General features: G+C 42.4%; 2 protein-coding genes across 5 annotated transcripts in view; both read left to right on the top strand.

Annotated features, from left to right (window-relative positions):
* LOC126035252 (amyloid-beta A4 precursor protein-binding family A member 1-like) overlaps window positions 1–27422 on the top strand; it is a 157435-nt gene that overhangs the window by 73528 nt on the left and 56485 nt on the right. For 3 of the 4 annotated variants that reach the window (XM_049793583.1, XM_049793585.1, XM_049793582.1), the window contains exons 3-5: window positions 17458–17556; window positions 21096–21135; window positions 24904–25049. In XM_049793583.1, coding sequence (XP_049649540.1) covers window positions 17458–17556; window positions 21096–21135; window positions 24904–25049 — 285 coding nt within the window. The remainder of the gene's footprint in view (window positions 1–17457; window positions 17557–21095; window positions 21136–24903; window positions 25050–27422) is intronic. The other variant, XM_049793584.1, reaches the window with a different exon arrangement.
* LOC126035374 (uncharacterized) overlaps window positions 1–27422 on the top strand; it is a 168861-nt gene that overhangs the window by 122582 nt on the left and 18857 nt on the right. The window lies entirely within an intron of this gene.

Raw genomic sequence — 27422 nt, 5'->3', positions numbered from 1 at the left:
CAAGGCCATCCTCCAACCTGACCTTGTAAAACTAGTTCTTCAAAGGCTTGGCAAACATGCAGCACAACAAATTCTAATGGTCACTCTTGAAAACAAATGCCAGGTGTTCCGAGCTACTCCCACATCTCCCCCTTTTTTGTTTAGGAACATCAGATTCATGAGGAAGGCAGCGAGGACTCTTGCTTCAAACTGATGCAATCCTCGTACTGCTCCTCAGATGATTCTGATTGCGGCAAACACACAAATGATTAATAACCCTCCAATAGCAATATAAATTTGGATACACAGATTTAAACCTTCAAACCATGTTTTTGGATTTAATCATTTAACACTATTAGACAATTCTTTGAAAAACATTTTGTTCTGCTAATTTTGTATATTTCCCATTTGATCTTGTAATATCTGTGCAAGACCTTAGATCTCTCCTGCAATATTAGTAGCAAATGCACCTTGTAAATGCGCCTTCACCTAATCCCAATCTCATACACTTTCATTCCTTTGTAAAGAAATTACACAGAGCCCTTGTTTTCGAAATTCCCAATCACAATGTAATTTCATCTATTTTGTAATGCACTCTATCTCTATGTGATGGGTTGACCCTGGCTGGACACCAGGCACCCACCATAGCTATTCTATCACTCCCTCCTCAGCTGGACAGGGGAATGGGAAATGAGGTTTGTGGTCAGTTCATCAAACGTTATCTCTGTCACTTCATCCTCCTCAGCAGCAGCACTCATCACTGTCGTGGTTTAACCCCAGCCAGCAACTAAGCACCACGCAGCCGCTCACTCACTCCCCCCCCCATCCAGTGGGATGGGGGAGGGAATAGGGAAAAGAAGTAAAACTCATGGGTTGAGATAAGAACGGTTTAATGGAACAGAAAAGAAGAAACTAATAATGATAATGATAACACTAATAAAATTACAACAGTAGTAATAAAAGGATTGGAATGTACAAATGATGCGCAGGGCAATTGCTCACCACCCGCCGACCGACACCCAGCTAGTCCCCGAGCAGCGATTCCCTGCCCCCCCCACTTCCCAGTTCCTAAAACTAGATGGGACATCACATGGTATGGAATACACCGTTGGCCAGTTTGGGTCAGGTGCCCTGGCTGTGCATGAGAAGCTGAAAAATCCTTGACTTTAGTCTAAACACTACTGAGCAACAACTGAAAACATCAGTGTTATCAATATTCTTCACATGCTGAACTCAAAACATAGCACTGTACCAGCTACTGGGAAGACAGTTAATTATATGCCAGCTGAAACCAGGACAATCACACTCTTCCCCTGCTCCAGCATGGGATCTCTCCCATGGGAGACAGTCCTCCACAAACTTCTCCAGCATGGGTCCTTTCTGCGGCGTGCAGTCCTTCAGGAGCATACTGCTCCAGCATGGGTCCCCCACGGGATCATAGGTCCTGCCAGAAAAACCTGCTCCGTGGGCTTCTCTCTCCACAGTTCTGCAGGTCCTGCCAGGATCCTGCTCCAGCGCAGAATTTCCACGGGGTCACAGCCTCCTTCAGGCACCCACCTGCTCTGGCGTGGGGTCCTCCACAGGTTGCAAGTGGATATCTGCTCCACCGGGGGCCTCCATGGACTGCAGGGGAACAACCTGTCTCACCATGGTCTTCACCACAGGCTGCAGGGGAATCTCTGCTCCAGTGCCTGGAGCATTTCCTCCCCCTCCTTCTTCACTGACCTTGGTGTCTGCAGGATTATTTCTCTTACATGTTCTCACTCTTCAGCTGCCATTTCTGTGTGTTCCGCAACCGCATTTCTCTTTCCCCTCTCCAGCCATTTGTTTTTATTTTTTTTTTTTCTATCTCTCCCTCTCCTCTTTTCTTTTTTTTTTTTTTTGTGTGTGTGCACAGATGTGCTACCACTATCACTGATCAGCTCAGCTTCGGCCGGCAGCAGGTCCGTCTTAGAGCCAGCCGGCAGTGGCTCTGTCAGATACAGGGGAAAACCTCCAGCAGCCCCCACAGAAGCCACCCCTGTAACCCCCTGCTACCAAAACCTTGCCACACAAACCCAATACACTCCAAGCCAAATTACCACTGCTTCTAAAGCATCCAATCATGCTAGTATTGTTGATCAATTTGTACCTGGGTGTTCATTTCAGACGTAACAGGTTTTAATACATTAGCTACTGTGTGAGCAGTCTGGAGGGATTTCACAAGCGCGATGGTAGCAATGGCGGCAGTAGCTGCACTAATGATAGCTGATATTATAAAGGCAATGAGCCATCCTATAAACTGTTTTGGGTGACTAATTGTCCGCTTTAAAAGCCTTGATAATTGACTTAATCCTTATTCCCTTTCCCACAATTTGGTCATATTTACAGGGATCCACAATTCAGCATGACATCATATTGGCATGATTACTGTAAGACTTAATTCAGATATATTCTTATGAGTAAACCAGCTAAAATACCAAGGTTAATTCAGATTAGTTTCAAAAGCATGGTTATGTAAAGCGATATCTAGAATTATTATTTTTTCCTGTAGCAATTTGAAGTCCAAAGGTGTGCAAAGAATTTACAAGAGGTTGCACAAAACTTTCCAAATACTGTGTTGTTTCTGTTGCAATTAAAATATCATCCATATAATGATACATTATAGCATTTGGAAATGCATCTCAGCTCGGTTGAATAGCCGCAGCAACTACTATCTGACATATAGTAGGACTATTCATCATGCCCTGAGGTAGCACTGTCCACTGATAATGCTGCATAGGCTCGGCGTTATTTACACTAGGCACTGAAAAGGCAAAATGTGCACAATCATCAGGATGTAAAGGAATCGTGAAGAAGCAATCTTTTAAATCAATGACTTGTAATTCCCGCTCTTTAGGGATCATTGTAGGATTTGGCTTCCCCGGCTGGGTAATCCCCATAGGTTGTAACACTGCATTTATCGCTCGTAAATCCTGTAATAATCTCCATTTCCTGACGTTTTTGGAATAACAAAAATCGGTGTATTCCATGGACTAGTTGAAGTGACAATGTGTCCTTGCTGCAACTGCTCTGGAATTAATTTATGTGCTTGTATCAATTTGTCCCCTTTTAACGGCCACTGATCGACCCAAACAGGCGCGGAGGTTAGCCACGTAAGTTTGAGCAGGGGTTTTACATCAGTGACCCTTAGGATAAATTTGAATTGACTGTGGTTAGGGTAATGTGCCATTGTTTCAATAAATCTCTGCCCCACAAAGTTACAGATGAATCAAGTACATAAGGCTGAATCCATGCTTCATGCTTCTCAGGCCCCTTTACTGACAAAAGTTTGGCACTTCGCATGGGCTGTCAAGTGCCTCCTATACCAACAATTGTAGAAAGAGCCATTTGCAATGGCCACGAAGTTGGCCAGTCCTTTTTTGATATTATAGAAACGTCTGCTCTGGTATCTAGCAATCCTGAAAACCATCTACCCTCAATTTGCAAATTTAAAATTGGCTGTTGCTGTGTTATTTCCTGTGACCATAATACAAAAGACTCCCGGTGCTATCAAAGCTACCGTTGCCTCGAATATTTTGCATGTTTTGAGGTAGCCAGCAAGGAAGCAGTATTAATTGAGCTATTTTTGTGTTCGCTGGAATTGTACATGGAATTTGCATTGAAGCTAGCATGATTTTAATTTCCCTTTGATAAGCTGAATCAATAACTCCAGGGTATACAATTATTCCCTGTGTCATAGCACTAGATCGTCCAATTCTTAATCCTAACATGCCATCAGGCAAAGGTCCGAATATTGCAGTCCCCACAATATAAATCCTCTGTTCTTTTATTGAGAGGTCGGCTGCTGTTGCCAAATCCAGCCCGGCACTCCCTGTAGTTGCGGGCTGGAGGTCATAGATGGTTCTTGCGTGCTGCCTGTTTGTGTAGCAGTCCCATCGGTTAGTGGTGCCTGCACTGAATTCCAGACCCTGTTGGTTTGCGGGGTACTGGGTCTCGCGCCCCTCCTGTAGTTTCCCTGGAAGAGATTACCTTCTTTGTCAAATTTTGATTTGTGTTGATTCACCCAATGATATCCTTTACTACAATGAGGGCAGAAGTGATTTACAGGTTTATCACGTTTGGATTTCTGTCGGTTAGGACATTGCTTAGCCATATGTCCCAATTTTCCACACTCAAAGCATTTCATAGTAACTTGATTAACATTTAGTTGCTGTGACAGTGCAGCAGCTAACATGTTAACTCTATGAGTGTCTGTCCCTACATTTTGACATATCTTAATATACTGCCCAATGTCAGTAGCTCTTCCTCTAACTGTTTTCAGTGCAGCCTGACAGTCTGTATTTGCATTCTCATAAGCCAATTGAAATAATAATGCTTTTGCAGCTTCCAGATTTTCTACCTGCCATGTTATTGCGGCTTGAAGGCAATCAATAAAAGATATGTATGGTTCCTGAGAACCCTGTCGTATAGAGGCAAATGAAGCGGTTCCTTGCCCAGTTTCGGGTACGTGTCATAAAGCCATGATCGCAATATGAGTGGCTTGATCGAAAACTTGCTTTGGCAAAGCTGCTTGTGCCTGAGGTGTAATATAAGGGCCTGTTCCTTGTAACATGTTTTGATCTATAAGTATCCCTGATGACAAGTTGTCCATAATTTGTTCCACTGACAAATCATTGTATTCTAATTGCCATACAGAATACTGAGCAGAAGTCAACACCATTTTCACAAGCAGTTTCCAGTCCCAAGGAGTCATAGTATAAGTCCCTCCAATTGTTTCCACTAGTCCCATTGTAAATGAATTGTGTAACCCATTTTCACAAATTGATTTCCGTAATTCTTTTATCATTTCATAAGGTAAACTGTCATGCTGTGGTGGATTATGGGGTTTGTATATAACAGGAAAAGTAAACATGGTATCTCCTTGCTGTAGAGCTTTTTCTCGACAGCATTGCATCAAGCTATTTTTATTTTTTCCCAAATCATTAAGTGAATCATCACATTTAGCATCAAACTCTGTTAAAGGCAGAGCTGAAGGCACTATAGTTTTTTCTCCACACCTCTGTAAAGCAGGAGCCACAGGATTAGACAGAGGCATAGAGTTAGAGGGATTAGTAGAAGAAGGAGATACAGGCAGTACAGCAAAGCCAGGTTCTGTTTTAAGTTCTGCAAACCCTGGAGAGGGAGTACCAGGTGATTGGGGTGGGTGGATGGGGGACGGCGGTGGCATGGTGGCGGCCGTGGCGGCTGTGGCAGCCGTGGTGGGTACAGAGACCGCAGGAGGCAGTGGCGGCGAAGCGGGTGCAAAAGCGGCGGGAGGCAGCAGCAAGGCGGCGGGGACCTGTATGTGGTGGTGAGGGTCGGCAACCCCGTGGAGCCTGTGCTGCCCGCCCGCTGCCTGCCTGTCTGCCTTCCAGCGGGGTGTGTGCATTAATGGTATTAGTGCAGGCGGTGGTGGATGTAATGAGGGATATAAATCCGGCTCCTTTTCAGAGTCCACCCTGCCTGATGCAGAAGAATTATTATTGGAATCAGAATCCTGCTCATTAGCAGCCTGCTTACAAACTGTCTCCTCAAAAGCAATATCAGGTTGTATTGGTATGATTTTCACTGCCGGCTGTAAATGCACCAGCACAATATAAATAAATCTCCATGTCATAATTAAATTTTCTGATACACCAAATGCCAAACTTTTTCGTGTTTGTAAACGCTCCCTGACTCTTTCCCAAACCTTGCTATCAAAAGTTCCCTCTGTGGGAAACCAGTTACAGTTATCCTTTACCCATATTAAAAGCAAAACAATTGGTCCCTCTGTTACTTTATACCCAGAAGCCCATAAAATCTGCTGCAAAGCGTTTAAGTAGAGCTTATGCTCCTGGGAAGCTGACTGCCCTATGCTACCGCAATCTCGCAACTCACCTGTTCCACAGGGGTTGCTGTCTCCTATTTTCTCAGAGTCATGGCCACTTCTTCAAAACTCTCCCCGTTAGATTGTGTGGTCTCCGCAGTGGAGGGGAATCACCTCTTTCCTTCTTCTCTCCGTCACGTTGTCTTCTTCCCTTGATCACGTCGGGCTCACCATCTGCGGTGACTGAATCAAGCGCTCAAGCTCTCTGTGCAAGATTCCCTTTATTTCACAAAAGGATCAAACTTTATATAAGTTTCAACAAAGATCTAGAAAGAACTAACAGCATACAGCCAATACTACTAACAGAGGAGCGCATATCTGGCTCAGCTGGGATGTTTGCCAGTCCTCAGAACAGTTAAAGATAAAAACATCCCATACACATACTCGTGACTGTCTTCAGCCACATCTTCCTGGGCCTACACAAGGCCATCCTCCAACCTGACCTTGTAAAACTAGTTCTTCAAGGGCTTGGCAAACATGCAGCACAACAAATTCTAACAGTCACTCTTGAAAAAAAATGCCAGGTGTTCTGATCTGCTCCCACAGCAGAACATACTAAATGCTGCAATAGGAAGCAGTGAGTGCTAGTAGTGGGTGACTGCTGAGAGGCACTGAGGCACCCATCTGCTGGCTTGATATACAGTCAAGGGGAGTTTGCTGCTTGCCAGGAGCCAGGATCTGGGATGTCCCAGAGAGACCGCCACAACTGGTTAAAAGCACAGGCTACTATCCCCTACTTCTTTTCCATGTGGGCACCAATGACACGATAAAGCATAGCCTGGGCAAGATCAAGCAGGACTTCAGAGCCCTGGGGGTCCAAGTGATCTCCTCTGTCTTGCCAGTCAGGGATAGAGGCGCAGGCAGAAGTCGACGCATCATGCATCATTGATCAATACCTGTCTTCGTGGCTGGTGTCGTAGCCAGGGCTTTGGTTTCTATGATCACAGGGTGTTCTTTGATGAATACAGCCTATTGGGGAGAAATGGGATCCACCTATCTAGAAGAGGCAGGAGAATCTTTTCTAGCAGATTGACTGACTTAGTGAATCGTGCTTTAAACTAACAAACTTGGGGGGGGGGGGGGGGAGAGTGTCCAAAACTGTGACACCTGCATATTCATAAGCAACAGGTTGGATGAGCACACCTAACAAGAGCAGTGTGGAATGCTCCCTAACCCTCTCCAAAGGTGAGAAGCCTAAGTCCAGCCACCTCAATTGCATGTATAGCAACGCACATCATCTGGGCAACAAACAGGAGGAACTGGAGCTCTGTGCCCAGCCTGAGAGTTTTGGTATCATAGGAATCACAGAAACTTGGTAGGAAAACTCACGTGACTGGAAGACCACAACGGATGGCTAAAAACTCTTTTGGAATGATAGGATGGGAAGAAGAGGAGGTGGAGTTGCACTTTACGTAAAAGAGAAATTTGAGTGTATGGAGGTGAGCTATGGATCAAGATTAGAGGGATCGTCACCAATGGGGATCTTATGGTAGGTATCTGTTACCGACCTCCCAATCAGGATGATGAGGCTGACGAAACCTTACTTCAACTGCTCAAGGAAGTCTCAGACCAACAGAACCTGGTCCTCATGGGAGACTTCAATTACCCAGACATTTGTTGGGAAAACAACAGTGGTGCACAAGTTGTCCATCAGGTTCTTGGAACGCATTGAGGACTGCTTCCTGCTACAGATGCTGGACATGCCAACTAGGAACAGCACGTTGCTGGATTTACTGCTTACAAACTGATGAGACTTACTTGACAAAATAACTACCAATGGTAGCCTTGGAAACAGCGGACACAGCATCATGGAGTTTAAGATTTTGCTGCACACACTGAAGACCAGTAGTAGGACAAAGGCCCTGGATTTTAGAAAAGCCAACTTCAAGATGCTCAGAGCCCAGCTGCTAGGGATTCCATGGGAAGCATCAATGGAGGGCAAAGGAGCTTGCGAGTGCTGGGAGTTATTCAAGAATAGCATCCTGGAAGCGCAAGAACATCTCCATCCTCTACAAAGGAAAAGGAAGAAGGCGGAACAAGAGACCACCCTGGCTTAACAAAGAGCTTTTGGGTATGCTTACAAGCAAATAAAGCAGCATACCGGCTATGGAAAGGCATCCAAATAGCCATCGAGGACTACAAGAACCTTGCAAGGGCATGCAGAGATGCAGTCAGGAAGGCTAAGGCTCAGCTAGAACTGAAATTGGCCAAAGATGTCAAGTACAACAAGAAAGGGTTCTTCAGGTACATGAGCAGTAAGCAGAAGCACAGGGAAGACAGAGGCCTATTGCTGAACAGGGCAGGGAAAGTAGTTACTAATAATGCTGACAAGGCAGAGGTTCTCAATACCTTCTTTGCTTCTGTCTTTACTAATGTAGCTGGACCCCAGATCACAGGATCAAAGCACTACAACAATGCATGTGTTGACCCACCGGTAGTGGAAGAAGGGCTGGTCTGTGGCCTCTCTTGCAAGGGCTCAACCCACATAAATCTACAGGCCCAGATGGAATCCACTGCAGGGTATTAAGAGAAGTGGCTGACATTGTTGCCCAAGACCACTGTCTATAATCTTTTAAAAGCCATGGAGATCAGGGGATATCTCTGATGACTGGAAGAGGGCAAATGTCATACCCATCTACAAGAAGGGCCCAAAACAAGGCCCAGGGAAACTACAGGCCCATTAGTCTTCAATCTCTGAGAAAGTAATGGAACGAGTCCTCCTAGAAACTATCACAAGCCAAATGAAGCAGGTGATTGCGAAAAGCCAGCCCAGATTTACCAAAGGCAAATCATGCCAGACTAACCTGATCACCTTCTACAACAAAATAACATTTTCTGTCAACATGGGGAGAGCAGTGGATGTTGTTTACCTGGACTTCAGCAAAGCATTTGACACTGTTTCCCACAACCTTGTCCTGGACAAACTGGCAAGATACAGACTGGATGGGTGGTCTGCGAGGTGGGTGGGAAATTGGCTAACAGGCCACATTCAGAGGGTGGTGGTCAATGGTTTTTACTCAGGCTGGCATACTGTCACAAGTGGGGTCCCCCAGGGAGCGATACTGGGCCCCATGCCATTCAACCTCTTCATAAATGATCTGGATGATGGGATTGAAAGCACCCTCACCAAGTTTGCTGATGACACCAAACTAGGTGGTGTGGTGGACACGTCAGAAGGGAGAGCCATCTTACAGGGAGACCTGGACAGGCTGGAAGAGTGGGCTAGCAAGAACAGTATGAGGTTTAACAAAGACAAGTGCAAAGTCCTGCACCTGGGTCAGAATAACCAAAGAGCCCAGTACAGGCTAGGATCCATGTGGCTGGGGAGCAGCCTTGCTGAAAGGGACCTGGGGTCCTGGTGGATGACAAGCTGAACATGAGTCAGCAGTGCGCCGCTGCAGCAACAAAGGCAAATTGGATCTTGGGCTGCATCTGCAGGGGCATTACCAGCAGAGATAGAGACGTGATCATCCCACTCTGCTCAGCGCTTGTCAGGCCGCACCTGGAGTACTGTGTCCAGTTCTGGTCCCCACAATTCAAGTAAGATGCAGAAAGACTGGAGAGGGTCCAAAGGAAGGCCATGAAGATGAGCAAAGGGCTGGAGAACCTGCCCTGTGAGGAAAGGCTGAAGGAGTTAGGTCTCTTCTCCCTGGAGAAGAGAAGGCTCAGGGGGGACCTTGTCAAAGTATTCCAGTACTTAAAGGGCAGCTACAAAGAGGACAGAGGATCTTTCTTCACAAGGAACCACATGGAGAAGACAAGGGGCAATGGGTACCAGTTGCACTGGGAGAGGTTTCATCTTGACATAGGAAAGAAATTTTTTACAGTGAGAACAATTACTCACTGGAACAACCTCCCAAGGGATGTGGTAGAGTCCCCATCGCTGGAGGTTTTCAAGATGTGATTGGACAAGGTGCTAGATAATCTCATCTAGGCTTCCTTTCCCATGAAAGGTTGGACAAGATGATCTTTTGAGGTCCTTTCCAACCTGGGCTATTCTAAGATTCTGTGATTCTATGTATTTTTCTCCAAAAGAAATGTTTTGTAGGTATATAAAAAAGAAAAATGCTACCAGCTCAGTGCCTATGGACATTTCTGTGATAATAAACTGTGGTAGTCATGTGATGTAGAAGGTAGGTAACAAACTTCTGTGAATAAATAATCTATTCAGGTACCTATTTAATATTTAATGATGTGAAGTATTTACTGACAAGTGCCTTGTGCAATCTCATTTAGTGATGTATACTTTCAGAGGGGATGAGTGAGCTCCAGACATCTCATTTCTGTTGCAGTTGTATACTTGTGCATTTGAGGAAAATTGAAAGATATGTTAGTATCCTTGGGCTAAATGTGTTTGAAGCTTGAGAAAAATCCTAACTCAAGAGAAATGATCAGATTGCTTATCTTTCTAACTTCCATTGACCAGAAATATTTTTTAGGCAAGACGTGGCCATCACTGGATATGGACTCGTAAGTGCCTCCTTTTCATAGAATCATACAAGAATAGAATAGACTATTTCAGTTGGAAGGGACCTACAATGATCATCTAGTCCAACTGCCTGACCACTTCATGGCTGACCAAAAGTTGCAGCATGTTATTAAGGGCAATGTCCAAATGCCTCTTAAACACTGACAGGCATGGGGCATTGACCACCTCTCTAGGAAGACTGTTCCAGTGTTTGACCACCCTCTCGGTAAATAAATGCTTCCTAATGTCAAGTCTGAACCTCCCCTGATGCAGCTTTGAACCATTCCCACGCGTCCTGTCACTGGATACCAGGGAGAAGAGATCAGCACCTCCCTCTCCACTTCCCCTCCTCAGGAAGCTGTAGAGAGCAATGAGGTCACCCTGCAGCCTCCTTTTCTCCAAACTAGACAAACCCAGTGTCCTCAGCTGCTCCTCATAGGACATGCCTTCTAGCCCTTTCACCAGCTTTGTTGCCCTCCTCTGGACACATTCAAGGACCTTAACATCTTTTTTAAACTGTGGGGCCCAGAACTGCACACAGTACTCAAGGTGAGGCCGCAACAATGCTAAATACAGAGGGATAATCACCTCTCTTGACCAGCTGGTTATGCTGTGTTTGATGCACCCCAGGATGTGGTTTGTCCTCTTGGCTGCCAGGGCACACTGCTGACTCATATTGAGCTTACCGTCAGCCAGCACCCCCAGATCCCTTTCTGCAGGGCTGCTCTCCAGCCACTCCTCTCCCAATCTATACTTGTGCCCAGCATTACTCCATCCCAGGTGCAGAATCCGGCATTTGTTCTTGTTAAATTTCATGCCACCGATGATTGCCCAATGCTCCAGTCTATCCAGATCCCTCTGCAAGGCCTCTTGTCCCTCGAGAGACTCAACAGCACCTCCCAGTTTGGCATCATCAGCAAACTTACTTACTAAGGGCGCATTCAACTCCTGCATCCAGATCCTTAATAAAAATATTGAACAGGACTGGCCCTAGAATTGAACCCTGAGGAACACCGCTGGTGACTGGTCGCCAGCCAGATGTACCCCATTCACTACAACCCTTTGAGCCTTGCTGTTCAGCCAGTTCTTCACCCAGCGCACCATGTACCTGTTCATCTCACAGTTGGACAACTTGTCCAGAAGGGCGCTGTGAGGGACAGTATCAGAGGTTGGAAGGGACCACTGGAGATTGTCTCATTCAGCCCCCCTGCTCACATCAGGGGCAGCTAGAGTGGGTTGCCCAGGATATTGTCCAGTTGGGTTTTGAATATCTTGAAGGATGCAGACTCCACCATCTGTTCCAGTGTTCAATGACCCTCGTGGTGTATTTATAAAAAAAAGTATGGAATTTCCTATGTTTCAGTTTGTGCCCATTGCCTCTTGTCCTGTCACTGGGCACTACTGAGAAGAGTCTGGCTCTGTTGTCTTTACACCCTCCCATCAGCTATTTATATAGATTGATAAGACCCCCCTGATCCTTCCCTTCTCCAGGAGCATCAGTCCCAGCTTTCTTATCCCCTCCTTGCATGAAAGATGCTCCAATCCCTTAATAGACTTCATGGCCCTTTGCTTGACTGACTCCAGTATGTCTGTGTCTTTCTTGTACTGGTGAGTCCAGAACTGGATACAGGATGCCAGGTGTGGCCTCACCAGTGCTGAGTAGAGGGGAAGGATCACGTCCTTCTGTCTGCTGGTGACACTCTTCCTAATGCATCCTAGGATGCTCTTGGCTGCCTTTGCTGTGCAGGCACATTGCTGGCTCATGTTCAACTTGATGTCCATCAGGACCCCCCAGGTCTTTTTCTGCCAAGCTGCTTTCCAGCTGGGTGGCTCCCAGCATGTCTTGGTGCCTGGGGTTGTTCCTTCCCAGGTGCAGGACTTGGCATTTCCCTTTGCTGAACTCTGTGAGGTTCCTGTCTGCCCATTTCTCAGTTTGTCAAGGTCCCTCTGGATGGCAGCACAACCCTTTGGAGTATCAGTCACTTCTCCCAGTTTTGTATCATCTATTTTTAAATATAGTATCAGGTTCATTTTGCACAGCAGCAAAAAAATTGACACTGCATGGAAAAGACTATGCAGCTGCAGTTAGATTAGATATTCTGTGCATAGAACTGGAGAAGTGCAGTTCATGCCCTCCTGAATAATGCATGATAGACCAGGATGGATTTTTTGGCACATATACACATCAGAGAGAATGGCATACAGGGATTCCCTTTAGAAAAGGCTATGGTTCTCCTAGGTATATACTTCTCATCCCTCTGGGAGGGCAGGGGCCTATATCTTCAAAGTAGTCTCCTAAGGAAGAATGATCAGCAAGAGCTATCTCCATATGGAAATTTTATGTTGTGAATGCTCTTAGCTGAGTATGGGAAGGAGGCATTTAAAGGTACAAATAGAAGATGTATGTAGTGCACAAATCATAGGTCTTGAGATATACTGCTGCAAAAAAATTGGTAAACAGCATCACTTCTAAACCGAGCAGATTTTAGTATTAGAAGACATTCTAACCAACTGGGTTGAGCAGGATAGGTTTGATGCAACACAGTGCTATTGTCTTTCCTATTATGTGTTTTTTTATTAAATCCCATTGTAAAGGGCAGTGAAGGACTCTCAGGTGAAGTGGATCACATTGTTACACTGAAACAATGCAATTAAGATGGAGAAATTTTGGATGTACTGGGCTAAAAGTGAAATGTAGGTAGGTCTTCAAGGAAGAGAAAAAAAAAGGTTGCAGGTGCTTATTATTATTAAGATTCCTGGAAAAAAGCGCTTTATAAGTCAGTAGCAAAGTTCTCTATGGTAATAGTAGAAAGACTGACATTCATTTATTGTTTGTATCATGACAAAGTTTTAGTTAGGCTTCTAAAGCAGTTCTGTTAACTCTTAAAGAAGCTGTATTGGACATTTGCTTTAGAAATTAGTTTATAGTGTTTTCAAGTAGCTGTGTAAATTGTCTGTCCTCCATGATTTATCAAATATTTCTTGCTATTGGTATAAAAGCTACTTATGGGCTGTAGTGTATGTTGTATATTGTACCTCTGTGCTTTCATTTTTCTGAGGAAGACAAACAGGCAATTATTCTTCAAAGACAAATCTTGGACATACAAGCATTTTTGGGAATAACTCTAATTGCACGTCTTGTAGCACACTGTAGATTTTATGATGCTTGGATTTGGGGCAGGAAGGGGGATTGGTCAGGCTGCAGTAGTTCTTTCAGAAACTGTTGTAGCAAACATGGAAAGACAGTTCCTAGAAGGCAGCTGTATGATCTTTCTGATAGGTCAATAAGAATAATATTCTGTAGACAAGACTAGCTTAGGATTTTTGTGATGCTGCTGGAAAAACCATTAACATATTTTAAACAGTGCTGAATTTCTATATGTCAGCAATTAGATTAGTTTATGTAAAAGTTTTATTATTATTTTGGCATATGAATATGAGAGCCTTCAGACTTTCAGAGAATTCTTTGTGGATACATTTGGTGTTGAAGGATCGTATGCTTTATTTTTTTGTCTTTGCTTACTGCTTAAAGCTCAGTCTTCCAATATCTATATATGATGTCATTGTTAGGTTGACAGCATTTCACACCTTTTATGTTTAACCATAATATAAACAGTATTATGTATCTAATGGGAATAGGAATGTGATGGGAATGTTTTCCTAAGGGAATAGGTGTATTGGGTTTGGGTGGCAAGGTTTTGATGAGAAAATGCCAGAAGCTTCCCCTATGTCCGACAGAGCCAATGCCAGCCAGCTCCAGGACAGACCCACCACTGGCCAAGGCTGAGCCTATCAGCGATCATGGTAGTGCTTCTGTGATACCATATTTAAGAAGGGGGAAAAAACCCCTGCACAATAGAAACTGCAGCCGGAGAGAGGAGCGAGAACATGTGAGAGAAACAACCCTGCAGACACCAAAGTCAGTGAAGAAGGAGGGGAGGAAATGCTCCAGGCGCCAGAGCAGAGTTTCCCCTGCAGCCTGTGGTGAAGACCATAGTGAGGCAGGCTGTCCCCCTGCAGCCCATGGAGGACCATGGCGGAGCAGATATCCACCTGCAGCCTGTAGAGGACCCCACGCTGGAGCAGGTGGGTGCCCCCGAAGGAGGCTGTGACCCCGTGGGAACCCCGTGCTGAAGCAGGCTCCTAGCAGGACCTGTGGACTCATGGAGAGAGAGGAGCCCACGCTGTAGCAGGTTTTCTGGCAGGATTTCTGACCCTGCGTGGGACCCATGCTGGAGCAGTTTGTGAAGAACTGTAGCCCATGGGAATGACTCACGTTGGATAATTTCATGGAGAACTGTCTCCTGTGGGAGGGGCCCCACGCTGGAGCAGGGGAAGAGTGTAAGGAATCTTCCCCCTGAGGAGGAAGGAGCAGCAGAGACAACGTATGGTGAGCTGACTGCAAGCCCCATTTCCATCCCCCCTGTGCTGCTGGAGGAGAGAAGGTAGAGAAACTCAGGAGTGAAGTTGAGCCCAGGAAGAAGGGAGGGGTGGGGGGAAGGTGTTTTAAGATTTAATTTTTATATTCTCATTATCCTACTCTGATTTGATTTGTAATAAATTAAATTAATTTTTCCCCAAGTCGAGTCTTTTTTGCCCGTGATGGTAATTGGTGAGTGATCTCTCCTGTTCTTATCTCGACCCACAAGCCCTTTGTTATATTTTCTCTCCCCTGTCCAGCTGAGGAGGGGGAGTGATAGAACTGCTTTGGTGGGCACCTGGCATCCAGCCAGGGTCAACCCACCACAATAGGAAATGCTACTTGTGCAGTTGAGTCAGCACAGAACTGTAACATTTTATATCACATGGTAAGTTAGGAAGTATATAACTCTCTCAAAGTCCTTGTGAGAGTGCGAGGGATCTTATGGGTGATAGATGATTCATAATTTTCATAGTGCAAGTATATTCCCATATTCTAGGTGTCATTTCACAAAATCACCTTTTTTATATGTCTTTTTTTGCCCCACAGTTGTGAAAGAAAAAAAAAAGCAGCAGCAAGGGCTACTGTTTACCTAGGATGCATCTGTATAAACAATTGCTTTCTAACTCTTTGGTAGTCTCTATTAGTTGAATGTGATTCTGGAATTTCTTTTTAGTAAACATACAAGATAGGCCTTTTCAAGAAATGAGGAAAAGGAGGGTGGGGTGGATTTTTTTTGTTGTTGTGTTTTTGTGAAGAAAAAGCAGCAGAAATAAGATTTTGTAGTATAATATTTGATATAGTTCAAGATTTAAGATGGGGTGGGAATGCAGCCAAGAATTTGCTTCTGGGTTATTGCTGCTGCCATCTCAAAGCAGAAATATAATCATATTACAGTGTTATAACACTAGCTGGCTTAGAGAAGGAATGCAATAATTGCTTATGAAGCTAGAAGGAGAGTATTTGACTGTTTTACTATTAGTGAAAAACTACTGATCTGGCAAAACAAGGACCAAGATTACCATGTTGAAGGAGACTGTAGAATTTCAGGGATGCTGGGCAAAAAAACCCAAACAGTGTGCATAACTGAATACTAAAGCTTCCTCTGAGGGTTCACCTTGTGGCATCTGCACTGCCACATCTCCTAAAGATATGGTTTTGACATACTTGCTGGGTCAAAGCTTTACACTCTTTTACATGCTGTATTTTTGTATCATACTTGCACTAAAGTACTTACTATTCTTGACTTTAGATACCTAGCTATAGCTCTTTAGTATTAGCAGCATTCCATAGGAGTCTCCTATTAGTATGCTAGCATTTCTCATAGCAGCTTACCAAAGTATTTGCTGGGGGATCACATAGAGATAGAAAATTCATGATACAGGTTTTCTGTGCTGTTTGCTTTATTTTTCTAATATGACTTTTCCAAGTATATGATACCTGATGGAGGTTTTATAGTTAGAACAGAGAAGAACATTCTTTATGATAGTGAATGAGTGCAGGAAATAGTCTGAAAGATGGTTTCTCCATTAAGATTTAGTCAAAGTTTTGGTAGTGGGCAGGGGACTGCAGGGGTGGTGTCTGTGGGAAGAGGTATGGGGCTGCCCTGTGCTGGACACAGCTGGTTCCAGCCAGCTTGTTGATGGACCCACAGCAGGATGAAGCTGAGCCAATCAGTGAAGTTGGTGGTGCCTCTGTGAAAACATTTAAGAAAGGACAAAACCACCAGATGATGAGCAGAGGAGTGAGGGGGGAAAAAAAAAGTGAAAAACAGTAGTATGAACAGCAAGGTCAGAGAAGAAGGAGAAGGAGGAGGTTCTCCAGGCTCCAGAGCAGATATTCCCCTGCAGCCTGTGGAAGAGATCATGCCGGAGCAGATATCCACACTGGGGTCTATGGAGGACCCCATGCCAGAGCAGGTAGATATTTCCTGAAGGAACTGAGGCCTGTGGAAAAACCATGCTGGAGCAGATTGTTCCTGACAGGAACTGCAGCTTGTGGAGAGGACCTATGCTGGAGCAGGGGAAAAGTGTAAGGAGGAAGGAGTGGGGGAGAGGAACTGTTATGGACTGACCTAAATCCCCTGTTCCCCATCCCCCCTGCATTGCTCAGGGTGTGGGGAAATAGAGGAGTCAGGAATGAAGGAGTGAAGTTGAGCCTGGGAAAAAGGGGTGGGGAGAAGATGTTGTTTTAATTTGTCTTTGTTTCTCACCATCCAAATCTATTTTAATTGGCAGTAAATTAAATGACTTTTCCTCAAGTCAAGTCTGTTTTGCCCGTGACAGTAATTGGTAAGTGATCTTTCTGTCTTTATCACAACCCATGAGCTTTTCCATCTTCTCCCCCTGTTCTGTTGAGGAGGGGGAGTGAGAGAGCAGCTGGGTGGGTGTGTGGCAGCTGGCTGAGGTCAACCCACCACAGTTGTCCACCACTGAGGGAAGCTATTAATTTTTCAACATGTTTAATTTAATAGATTATTGACAATGAAAAAAAGTTTTCTGTGATGATTTAGCTGTTTAGATAAGTCTCAACATCCCAATAGACTGTGGATTATCATTGCAATGAAAAGGAAGAGCTATAACACTTCAGAAAGTGTTTGTCATGTTCTGGTGTTTTCCTAATTTCTTATTCCCACTGCCAAACCAGAGATATTTCTACATCGGTCACTCAAATTATGTAATTTTATTTTCTTACCATGTCTAGTCTCTATCTCCTGATTCTTCTTCATCCTGGGGTGCTGAACCAAGTAGGCAACATCATCAGGATGTCTGCAGTACAGCAGAGACCTCCACTAATAAAGAGGTAGTGCAATCTTTTTAAAAGCCACCGTCTTGTCTGTATTGCTTATGCCTTTCTATTTTTTTTACCTCTTTGTACATGTTTAATCTCCACTCTTGTACCAAAACAGTAACAAAAAGAAAAAACTGATTTGACCTTTTTCCTTTGTGCTTGCCTCCCTGTCTGACTGAATGCATAACATACTATATCTAAGACCATTTGTGAGGGCATTCCTTACTCTGTGTTTGGCCACAACAACACTTGTTTAACAGGCTAGAGGGTATTGATTTATTGAGGAACAGCTGCCAACGTCACCTCTGTATTCAGGGCAAGAGGAGCTAGCCCTCTTCCTTATCTCTGCAGAATATCTTGCCATAAAGAAAATAACATTTCTCAGCCAGGTGAATAGGCCCTTCCAGTGTAGTAATTTAATGCTGCCTACTATTTTACTGATGGGCAAACTGACCCATAGGAACAAGTAAGTGATTTCTCAATAGCCTGCCAATGATTCACAGGCAGAACTGAAACTAGAATCTAGGAGTCCTGACTCTGGGCTCCTTGAAAGCAAGCTATACACTTCTTTTTTTTTTTTTTTTTTTTTTTTCCCCAAGGCCTGTACCTGGCAGGTTTCCACACTGCAGTAGTTCCACTGAGATGAGATGAGAAATGCTTCTCACTGAGATGAGAATTTTTTTTTTTCAAACTTCAATGTTAGATTTGTTAACAGAGATCTGTAAGCAAGTAGACACAGTTGCTGATAGATAACTTGTGCATAGCTATCAGCTAACAGCATGATATCTTCTACAAATGGATAAACCAATCTACTGTAACCAGAAATATTGGTTGAAATTTAAACAAGACTTATTCCATTCTTTTTTTTTCTTCTTCTTTATCATCTAAGGGAAAAAAAGCTTGTAGCCTGTGTATATATATTAATTTAAATCTATGCTTGCATTTAGAAGGGGATGGAAGCTTTCAGAAGACATGGGAATTTTGTCCTTAATTTATCCTGCACCAAAGCCTTCAACAGTATTGGATTGTGTCATTATAGCTTGCTAAAGCCTCTGGCTTTATTAAGTTTACAAATGTAGTTGCTTTATGACAATTCTAAAGGCTGACAGTTGTTAGATATCATTAATCTTACTCAAAGGAAAAAACAAACAAGATGCTACCCATTTTAGTTTTCAATATGTGATCACATACAGTGTTAAAAGTAATAAATTTCAGAGTAGTTTCAGTCAGATGTGTTGTGGGGTGCTGGGTTTTTTTCCACACAAATAAGCAACACTGCTTGGTTTAGAACCTCACTTACAAAAATAATAATGACAAAGCCTCATCATTTTGGGAAACACTTTTAGGTCTTAACAAAACCTTTATTTAAAATGTAAATTTTACAGTGTTCAGTTGATGGAAAAAAACAGTAATTCAACATTAATGACCTATTTTTTTATTACTCATGGATATATAATTAAAATTTATTTCCCTTTTTTAATAATGTTATCTGATACCTTGTTATTGCTTTAGTTTTATCAGTGTTTCTTGACATGGATAATGAATGAAAAAAATTGACTGTGTAGAGCCTTTCTAATAAAAACATTAATTTGATGTTAGTTTACACAGCTTTATCCTGAAATTAAGTTTTATTGGCTAGTCAGATTACTGAATATCTGTCAAACCTGTAATTATATACATAAAATTTGGTTAGGCCTTGAGTCTTTTAAAAAAAATATATGTATGCTTTGAAAAGGATACTTATGTGGATAAGCTGCCTCTGATTTTCTGGAAGTGTACAGTTGTTTTGTTCTCTAGGCCTGTCAGAATCCAGCTAATTGAATCTCTGCTAGCATCACAGTAGGAGCAATTGGATGCAATTATTGAAGTGGGGATAGGTGGTGCAGTAAAAATAAAGTCATCGCAACAGATTGAATAGCCAAAGAACAGCCAATCCTGATTTGAAAATAAATGCTTGTGTTCTCTCAGCACTTGATTTCCCTTAACCATTTTGACAGCAGGCAGTCATTACTTAGTCAAAAATTTCTCTCTGCTGTTGTTGTCTCTGAGAAGAATCATAGAATCATTTAGGTTGGAAAAGACTTTTAAGATCATTGAGTCCAACCATAAACCTAACACTGCCAAATCCACCACAAGATCTTTCATGGTTTTGCTGGACAATTCAGCAACTCTCTTTCATGAGGAAAGGCCAAATATTTTAAGGTTCTCTAGGCTCTGTTTTCTGTTTCATGTACCTTTTGTTTTTCTGCCACCAATTATTTTACAGTGAGGACAGTGTAGTAGGATGAAAAATATTACTTATTTCCTCGCATCCTTGTAAAAATAAATGGAAAAGACTCACTGGATTAGTCATTTACCTGTCACGTAAGTGTGCACTTCCCAAGTGATTGATTTGTCACAAGCATACAGAACCTGTTAAACTGCCTATCATAAAGGAAAATGACTTGGTATATATGTGAATATGTAAATGCAACTGAACCTCTTCTGAGACACTGGACTTTATCCTGATCATACATGGATCTTGTTTTGAGATATATATATATATATATGAGTTACTCCAAATTTAATGCATTGTAGAATGAGGTTCAGGTTTGTCAACATCTTGTAATGCTTGGCTTATCCAAACCTTTTATTTCAAAAAGGTTTAATAGCAGCATATGCTTTAGTATACTTATTACCATGGTTTTTATACAAAGTTGTCTTTAGTAAATTCTCCCATATCTATATATTGTTGAATATAACAAAATGGTGAGTCTTCCTGAAGTTATAATTTCTAGATGTTTATACTGTTACCACAGAGTCTTTCATAGAAAATTACAATTGGAAATGAGGCATTATTTTAATCTGTGTGTTTACAAATGTAGGATGGACATTTTGGGGTTTTTTTCTATTAGTCCACCTTTCATGAAAGTGAGACTTTACTTGATTAAACAAACAAGGAATAAATACCTTGCTTGCAGTTTTCATTGTCTAAATCACGCACGTTTATATGTGCTTTTGTGCTTGTTACAGCATAAACATAATCAGTGTAGGACTGTTATTAAATGCATTTACTCTGGCAGATATAGGTGGCTACATAGCCTGTCAAGAACAATCCTAATAAGTAATTAAATTTGGTTCATAATTAACAGAGCAGGTCAATGCTTTTTGTCATGAATAATAATAGTATTGGTCCATTTTAAATATCTCCATATGTATTTATTTGGAAAATGTCTTTGAGAGATTATGTATTTTCCTATATTTCTGTTTGTTAAAGAGAGCACAGCACTAATTAGTAGTCAGGAAGCATGTTGCCAAACACCAAGAGCTAATTCAAAATAATGTAGTGTGTTGCCTGCTTGATGAATGTGTTAATAGAATATAACATAGAGGGTTATTATCCCTAAATAATAATTGGTCAGACTTTTAATTTAAAAGTAAATATTTTCCTAATAAACTCTCACCATCTTTTGCTAATAACTATTACTGTGATTTCATTTTTATGGAGGGATTTTTAATGTGTATTTAAGCATACTTTGTTCTGTTTGAAATCCTATTTGTCTTGATTACAGTCCAGAAAAAGCTTGGCTTCTTTTCCAACATATGTTGAAGGTAAGATATATTTCATAACTTAAGGTTTTTTCATCATATGAAGAACTCCAATGTTTTTAATGTATATAACTTTATTTTTATGTGCAGAACATAAAACTTGCTAAGATTGGATGAACTGATTTAGATTAAACTGTGTCCAACCTGGAACTTGAATTAAACCCTAGTAGGCTTTTTTGGAAGTTGAGTAAAATCTCTCTCTTATTTTGTAACATTTTATTGATGGCTCCTGCCACCTTTCTACTGGGTTGTTATCGATATCATTTAAATTGCTGATTAAAAAAACCCACATAATGTATGTGAATATGTGTGTAGAGAGTAATTTGTTGTCTGATAAGGAATAGAGGTTAGACAAAACAGTCAAAATCTCCACAAAACTGAGATATAATTGGCGGGCAAGTAGGAGGAAATTTGCACTGATTTTCAGGTACTTATCCTCTGATTAAATAACCCTTATGCTTTATAGAATGGAAAAAAAAAAAAGCTGATGCCATTTAATTTGGAATGTCTTCGAATTCCTTGATTGCTTTACAGTGTACTGTCTTTAGACTGTAAATTTTAGCATTGGTTTAGTCTTTAAAAGTATATGTTGTATATTTTAGAACCTGTGACCAGATGAACTGGTGTAAATTACATAAGATTGCTTTGAAACTAGCTGAGGTTTGGAAATTCAAACCAATGAAGGATCTGTCTCTGGTAGACAGCTCTCTCTGTCATGGACCATCTTAAAGTGTGACCCTGCCCCCCAACAAATAAAAAAATCTCTTAGCATTCTCTGAGATATTGGTCCAGTGGGTAGTTGCTTAAAACACTGAACACACTATTTTTATGCAGGTAATTGATAGTCTGAGAAAAACTTTCACCTGCACTACACTTTTATTCAGCAGATAATTTCATACTCTAACATAATGTACAGAAGGGGACTTGTGATCACACTTGCAGAACAACAGTATTGTTCTTCACATCTCATAAAAATAAAACATGTTCCCCTCTGCTTTTGAATATGCTTCCAGTCTTATCTGTATCTCTTTCACCCTATGTTTAAGATTTTGTATTTTGATCAAGAACTATGCTATAAAGGGTTTGGTAATGGAAGTAGTGATAAGGCCTTTATGCATAGAGTTACAAATATCGGCAATTAAAATACTGTATAGTTTCAGGGCTTGAGCAATAATATGCCAATATGTAGCACTTCTAGATGCTATGTGGTTGGTTGGAAGTGATTGGTAAGATGCTGATGCCTTTAGGCCTGGAACAGGCACCAACATAGTGATATCAGGATGCTTACTCTATCCCATCTGGGTGTTCCCCTGATAGCCAGGGAAAGCACCCTAACCCCCCCCAGTTGTCCTGATCATGGAATCAGGTTTGACATGTATCATATGGTCAGAACAACAGGTTTTGTTCATTGTCCAGATTTAGACTGCAAGTGACTGATCAAGCACAGGGTTCCCAATGGGGGGCCACAAACACCACAGATCGCATGATTTACATACTTTATTATCCTTTTTCCCACTGCTTGGCTGTCCTTTTTGTCATCCTTGTATCTCCCTTTGTAATATCCATGCCTGGACTTGGGGCCCCTCACCCACACCTTGAGTCTTTCCAGATGCAGGTCTCCTACTTGCCAGCTAGTCCAGGTTGATGTTTGCTAGCAAATTACACACTCACACACACAGAGTATTAAAATTCATTAAGGAAATATAAACACCCTGATTCCTCCAGTTGCTGGCACCTAAACCTATGGGCCCTGTGACTTGTGGCCCCTTCTCCAGTTGCTGGGACTTAGACCTTGCAGCGCTCACATAGGATAAAGGGTGAGAGCACACAGAAAAATTAATTAAGGAAAAGGATTTAATAAGAAGACAGGACAGACTGCAGTGATCAGGCACAAGGCTCAGTCAAACAAGTGTACTGACTAGCAGCCAGCTTACATGCGACCAGCCTCTTCTATCCCCTTTTCTTCATTTTCCCATGCTTGTACTTCCCTTCCCCATCTACCTTGATCCCCCCCATTCTCCACCCTGGTCTCCTCCCAAATAAACAACCCACCTCTACTTTTTCCCCACTGGTCTGTTTTGCTACATCTGTACCCAAATTTGGTATTTCTGATACCAGTCTCTACACACTCAGCCTTATATGCTACAGTTACCCAGGCACTGCTGGCCTTGCAAGATTCTACTCCCCCAAAGGCCCCCCAGTGCTCCCTGTCAGGTGTCTGTGAAGTCTCACGTAGCTCCCCCTTAACCACCAGTGCACTCCAGCCATCCCCCATGGCGCTGCCTGTAACTTTTGGCAGCTTCTCACTCTGTTACCTGTCACGTCCAGCAATTTCTCATGTCACGGCCATTAGTTTTCCACATCCTGTTCAATTAGCTGAACCTTGGGCCACAGCCTAATCAGTGGCCCAATCATTTGCCTGCAGCCCTAACAATATAAATTCCATTCCTTTGGGTTTCATTCTTGAAAGTGACTAGTGACCATAATTACTTTGATTTTTTGGGGGTGTCCATTTATGTAGTATCTGAACAGATTGAGCACACTTAAGGTACCTCAAAATCAGTAGTCATAAACTTTCATCTATAAAGAAGCCATAAATTGGGAAAGCTTCATGATAAAGTTTGTGTATTTACTCATATCTGTGTGTGTATTATGAGTGTGATTAAGATTTAGCTCTAGCTACTAATTTTTTTATTAACTTAATAATGACATATTCTTTTGGGGGTAAAGTTATCAGTCCTTGTTAATGTCATCTTTGGTGAATTAGAAGAAAATTGGCATTTTTGTGTTATGTTCAACTTCAGGCTTTAGCACCTCTTAAATCTCAGGCTAACTCGAGTTGACTAAAAACTCTGTTCTAAAAGGATCAGGTTTTGTTCCTAGCAAAACAGAGAGCAAAACCAGTTTATACTTCTTGATAAAATATAGACAATTTTACCAATTCTCTCAAATTTGCTCAAATGATGATTATCTGTACATTTTCACTGGCCTTGAACATAGATTTTTTTTTTTCTTACTTGTAGCAAAATAAGAAGCTTCTTGCATAAACCTTCCTTTTTCTCAGATCATGAGAATTTTAACATATAGAGAGAAAAGCCCTGTCTTCTGCAGATATAATTCCCAAACACCTGAAAACCTGTATTTTATACATGTTTCTCTGTACTGACTTGTGAGGTGATTTTTACTTTGACTTTTATCTTTACGCAGAAGCTGATGAGAGCTGAAGTCATTAAGTATCTTGCAGGACTAAGACGGTAGCTTTTTCCAAACACAAGAGCCCTTGTTCTGTATATTTACCATCAAAATCTTTTTAACACCTCCCCACCCTAACACAATACCCTTGTTGGGAACAAGTGTGATTTTGATAATATTGATCTCCTCTATTGTGTGTGGGTGTATCATAATTGTAAAGCACTCTTGAGGAGATTCCACTACCTGTTCCAAGTGCTGAGCGAACAATTTAAATATTCTTGTTTCTATGTAAGAACAAAACTAAAGAGGTTATTTTGCTCTAGAGTGAACCCTGCCTTATAGGAGAATGATCTATTGTGAGAAATTGAATTAGCAATTAGTTTCTGCTGGAGAGGTATTGAGAAGACATGCTCGGTGTTTTGTATGCCTTGATTAAAAGTACTGTTTGTCATGCAATCATGCTAAAGTGAAGTAGTTCAGAGGAGCATTTACAGCTCTTAGGTACAGGCTCAAGTAGTCAGAATATTTTTATTTTTTTTTACCATGGTTTAATGTGATTTTTCCCCCCTGTATTTGGAGTTCCTGGACCTTGTGATCCTGAAGACTTGATTGATGGAATAATTTTTGCTGCCAATTACCTCGGCTCCACTCAACTCCTTTCTGACAAAACTCCCTCCAAGAATGTGAGAATGATGCAGGCACAAGAGGCTGTCAGCAGAATCAAGGTGAGGGATGACTCTTGCTGTTTCTCAAGTTGCTGTTTTAAAGCTGCAGATGTGAACTTCTTGTATACTTAAGTCTTCTCACATTGGGTTATCTGTGGTTTCAGAAACATTAAGTGACTAATCTTTCTTTTTGCAAGATAAACCACTTATTTAATGCTGCTTTTGGAACAAGGGTGAAAGGAAAAAAGTTCCAGATAATTCTAATTTGTACAGTACAACTTCTGCTCTGTTCTGTTAGCCAAAAATCTATAATTGTCAGGGCAGGCCCAAAATGAGAGACAAAGACATATGATTCAAAGACTCTAGGCAAGTAATAGCTCAAAGACGCTGACCTCTGCCTGCTAGCCAGTTTTATTAGCTCTTCTGATAACAAACCAAGGGCACATGTAGACATCATCTCCTTTGAACAACTACAAGCATAAACCTGACACCATCCCCACCCCCTCACCAAGGGTGTGCCCCCACACCCTTCAGTGGACCTGGCTTAGCAGAATAATGGATATGAAAAGCCTGAACCTTAGCTGGGGTATGCACCTCTGACGCAGCTCCCAGGAATAGTCCTCTGGGCCATACCCTGCCCAATCAATCAAAAACTGCAGGGTACCCCAGGATATCCTGGAATCCAAAATAGCCCAGACGTGATATTCTCTCTGGCCCTGGACTGTAATTGGAGGCGGAGGTCAAGGTTGCCGCTAGAAGGGATCTGGGTGAATGGGTTTTAATAGGGAGATGTGAACAACAGGGTGAATCTTGAGAGCATGTGGAAGCTGCAGAAAAAACACGACTGGACTAACCTGGGCACGATTTTATATAGGCCAAGATAACAGTAGTCTAAATTAGAAAAAAAAGCACCAAATGAACATGTTCACCAGATAACAGAACATAGTCCCCAGCTGCAAAGCCTGGTGCTGGTCACCAACATCTATCTGCGTAGTCTTTGTTAAGCAGCCTTTGCTTTTTCCAGCTGTGCTTGAAGAAGAAAATGCATATGCCACAACTGCTCAAGGGAAATGGCTCAAGGGAGTCGTCAGGGGTGTAAAAGTCAGTTCTTCACCAGCTGAGGAGGGACACAAGGATGCTTACCATAGAATTGCCAAGGGAATTTATTCTCTTATTTTAGCTATGCACACAGGGGTGCCCCAGCCTAATGCATGGAGGACTCTGATACACAGGAAAGCAGGGTTTATATATGTTACAATACAGTTGTGTAGACCAATCAGTTACTGTTGCCCGCATAATCAGTATGTAATTGTCCCATTGTTATGGAGGCTCACACAATCAAATCCAACAGGTGTTAAAACTCAGATTTATTCTTCAGTAAAATGTTAGTTAGAAGTCCGGTAACATTTCTGAACCGCAGGATCAATGATGTAAAGAGAATTAATACTACACAGCTGACTCAAGAATCCTTAAGATTTAAATATGATGGCTCCAAAACATGCTTATCACTCACCTAAAAGCTGACGGCTCTCTCCCTTGAGGAGTTACCTCGGGCGGTGCCTTGACCTAAGGGGGAGTCCCTGACTGCAGACCCACTGCTCCGAGGAGGACTGCCCACATGTCCTCCGGCGGGACCCTGTTTATACCCCTGTCAAATCTGACCTGTGGTCATTTAATCCCTATTGGCCAGGAGGGTCACCTCAGTGTACCTGGCACATATCAATTGGCCAGTTCAAATTTCAACCTGCGGCCTCTAGGGTTTGGGTTTTTTTTTTCCTCTCCTCCCTGCCTGGAGAAGTTTTGTTTCCTGTTGGGTGTGGGTGTGGGTGTACTGCCACACAATCCACCCCGTGACCACAGTCACGATTCGACTGGTTTCCTTGGAGTGGTGGTACAGTCACCTCTTGCCTCCAAAGTTAAAAAGGAGCGCAGTCTGATGAATTTGATGCTCATTGTGGGTCATCATTCCATTCTGGTCTAGAATTAAAGTGGAATATCTGACACAGGAATATCCAGTGCACGAACAGGTCCTAAGGGAGTATACTTAACCGTTAGTACAGGCTTCACTACCATGTGTTTGATAGAACTTATTGCAATATAGATTACAGTAATCATAACTACAAGCATTATTAAAGATTGGAGAAGGCTGGTCATCCACCCCATGAAAGAAAATCTGAACATATCAAAACTTTTCCCAACCAGTTGGACCCTGATGCACAAGCAATTGCCTCTGAATCTCTTGCCATATTATCTCATTGATTCAGTCTTGAAGCTACATTGACACGTTTGGAGTGAACACAGCAGTTGTCCATCGACAGGTTCAAAACTTCACATACACCCTTCTCTTTCATTAGCATCAAATCCAATACAGCCCGATTTTGATAGTCATTTTACCAGTATGTTATAACCGATTGTTTGAGAGTCCCCAAATTG

The sequence above is a fragment of the Accipiter gentilis genome, chromosome W, assembly GCF_929443795.1.
Source record: "Accipiter gentilis chromosome W, bAccGen1.1, whole genome shotgun sequence".
NCBI classification, from domain to species: Eukaryota; Metazoa; Chordata; class Aves; order Accipitriformes; family Accipitridae; genus Astur; species Astur gentilis.
The sequence above is the reverse complement of the archived record's forward strand: the minus strand, read 5'-3'. Positions and strand labels throughout refer to the sequence as shown.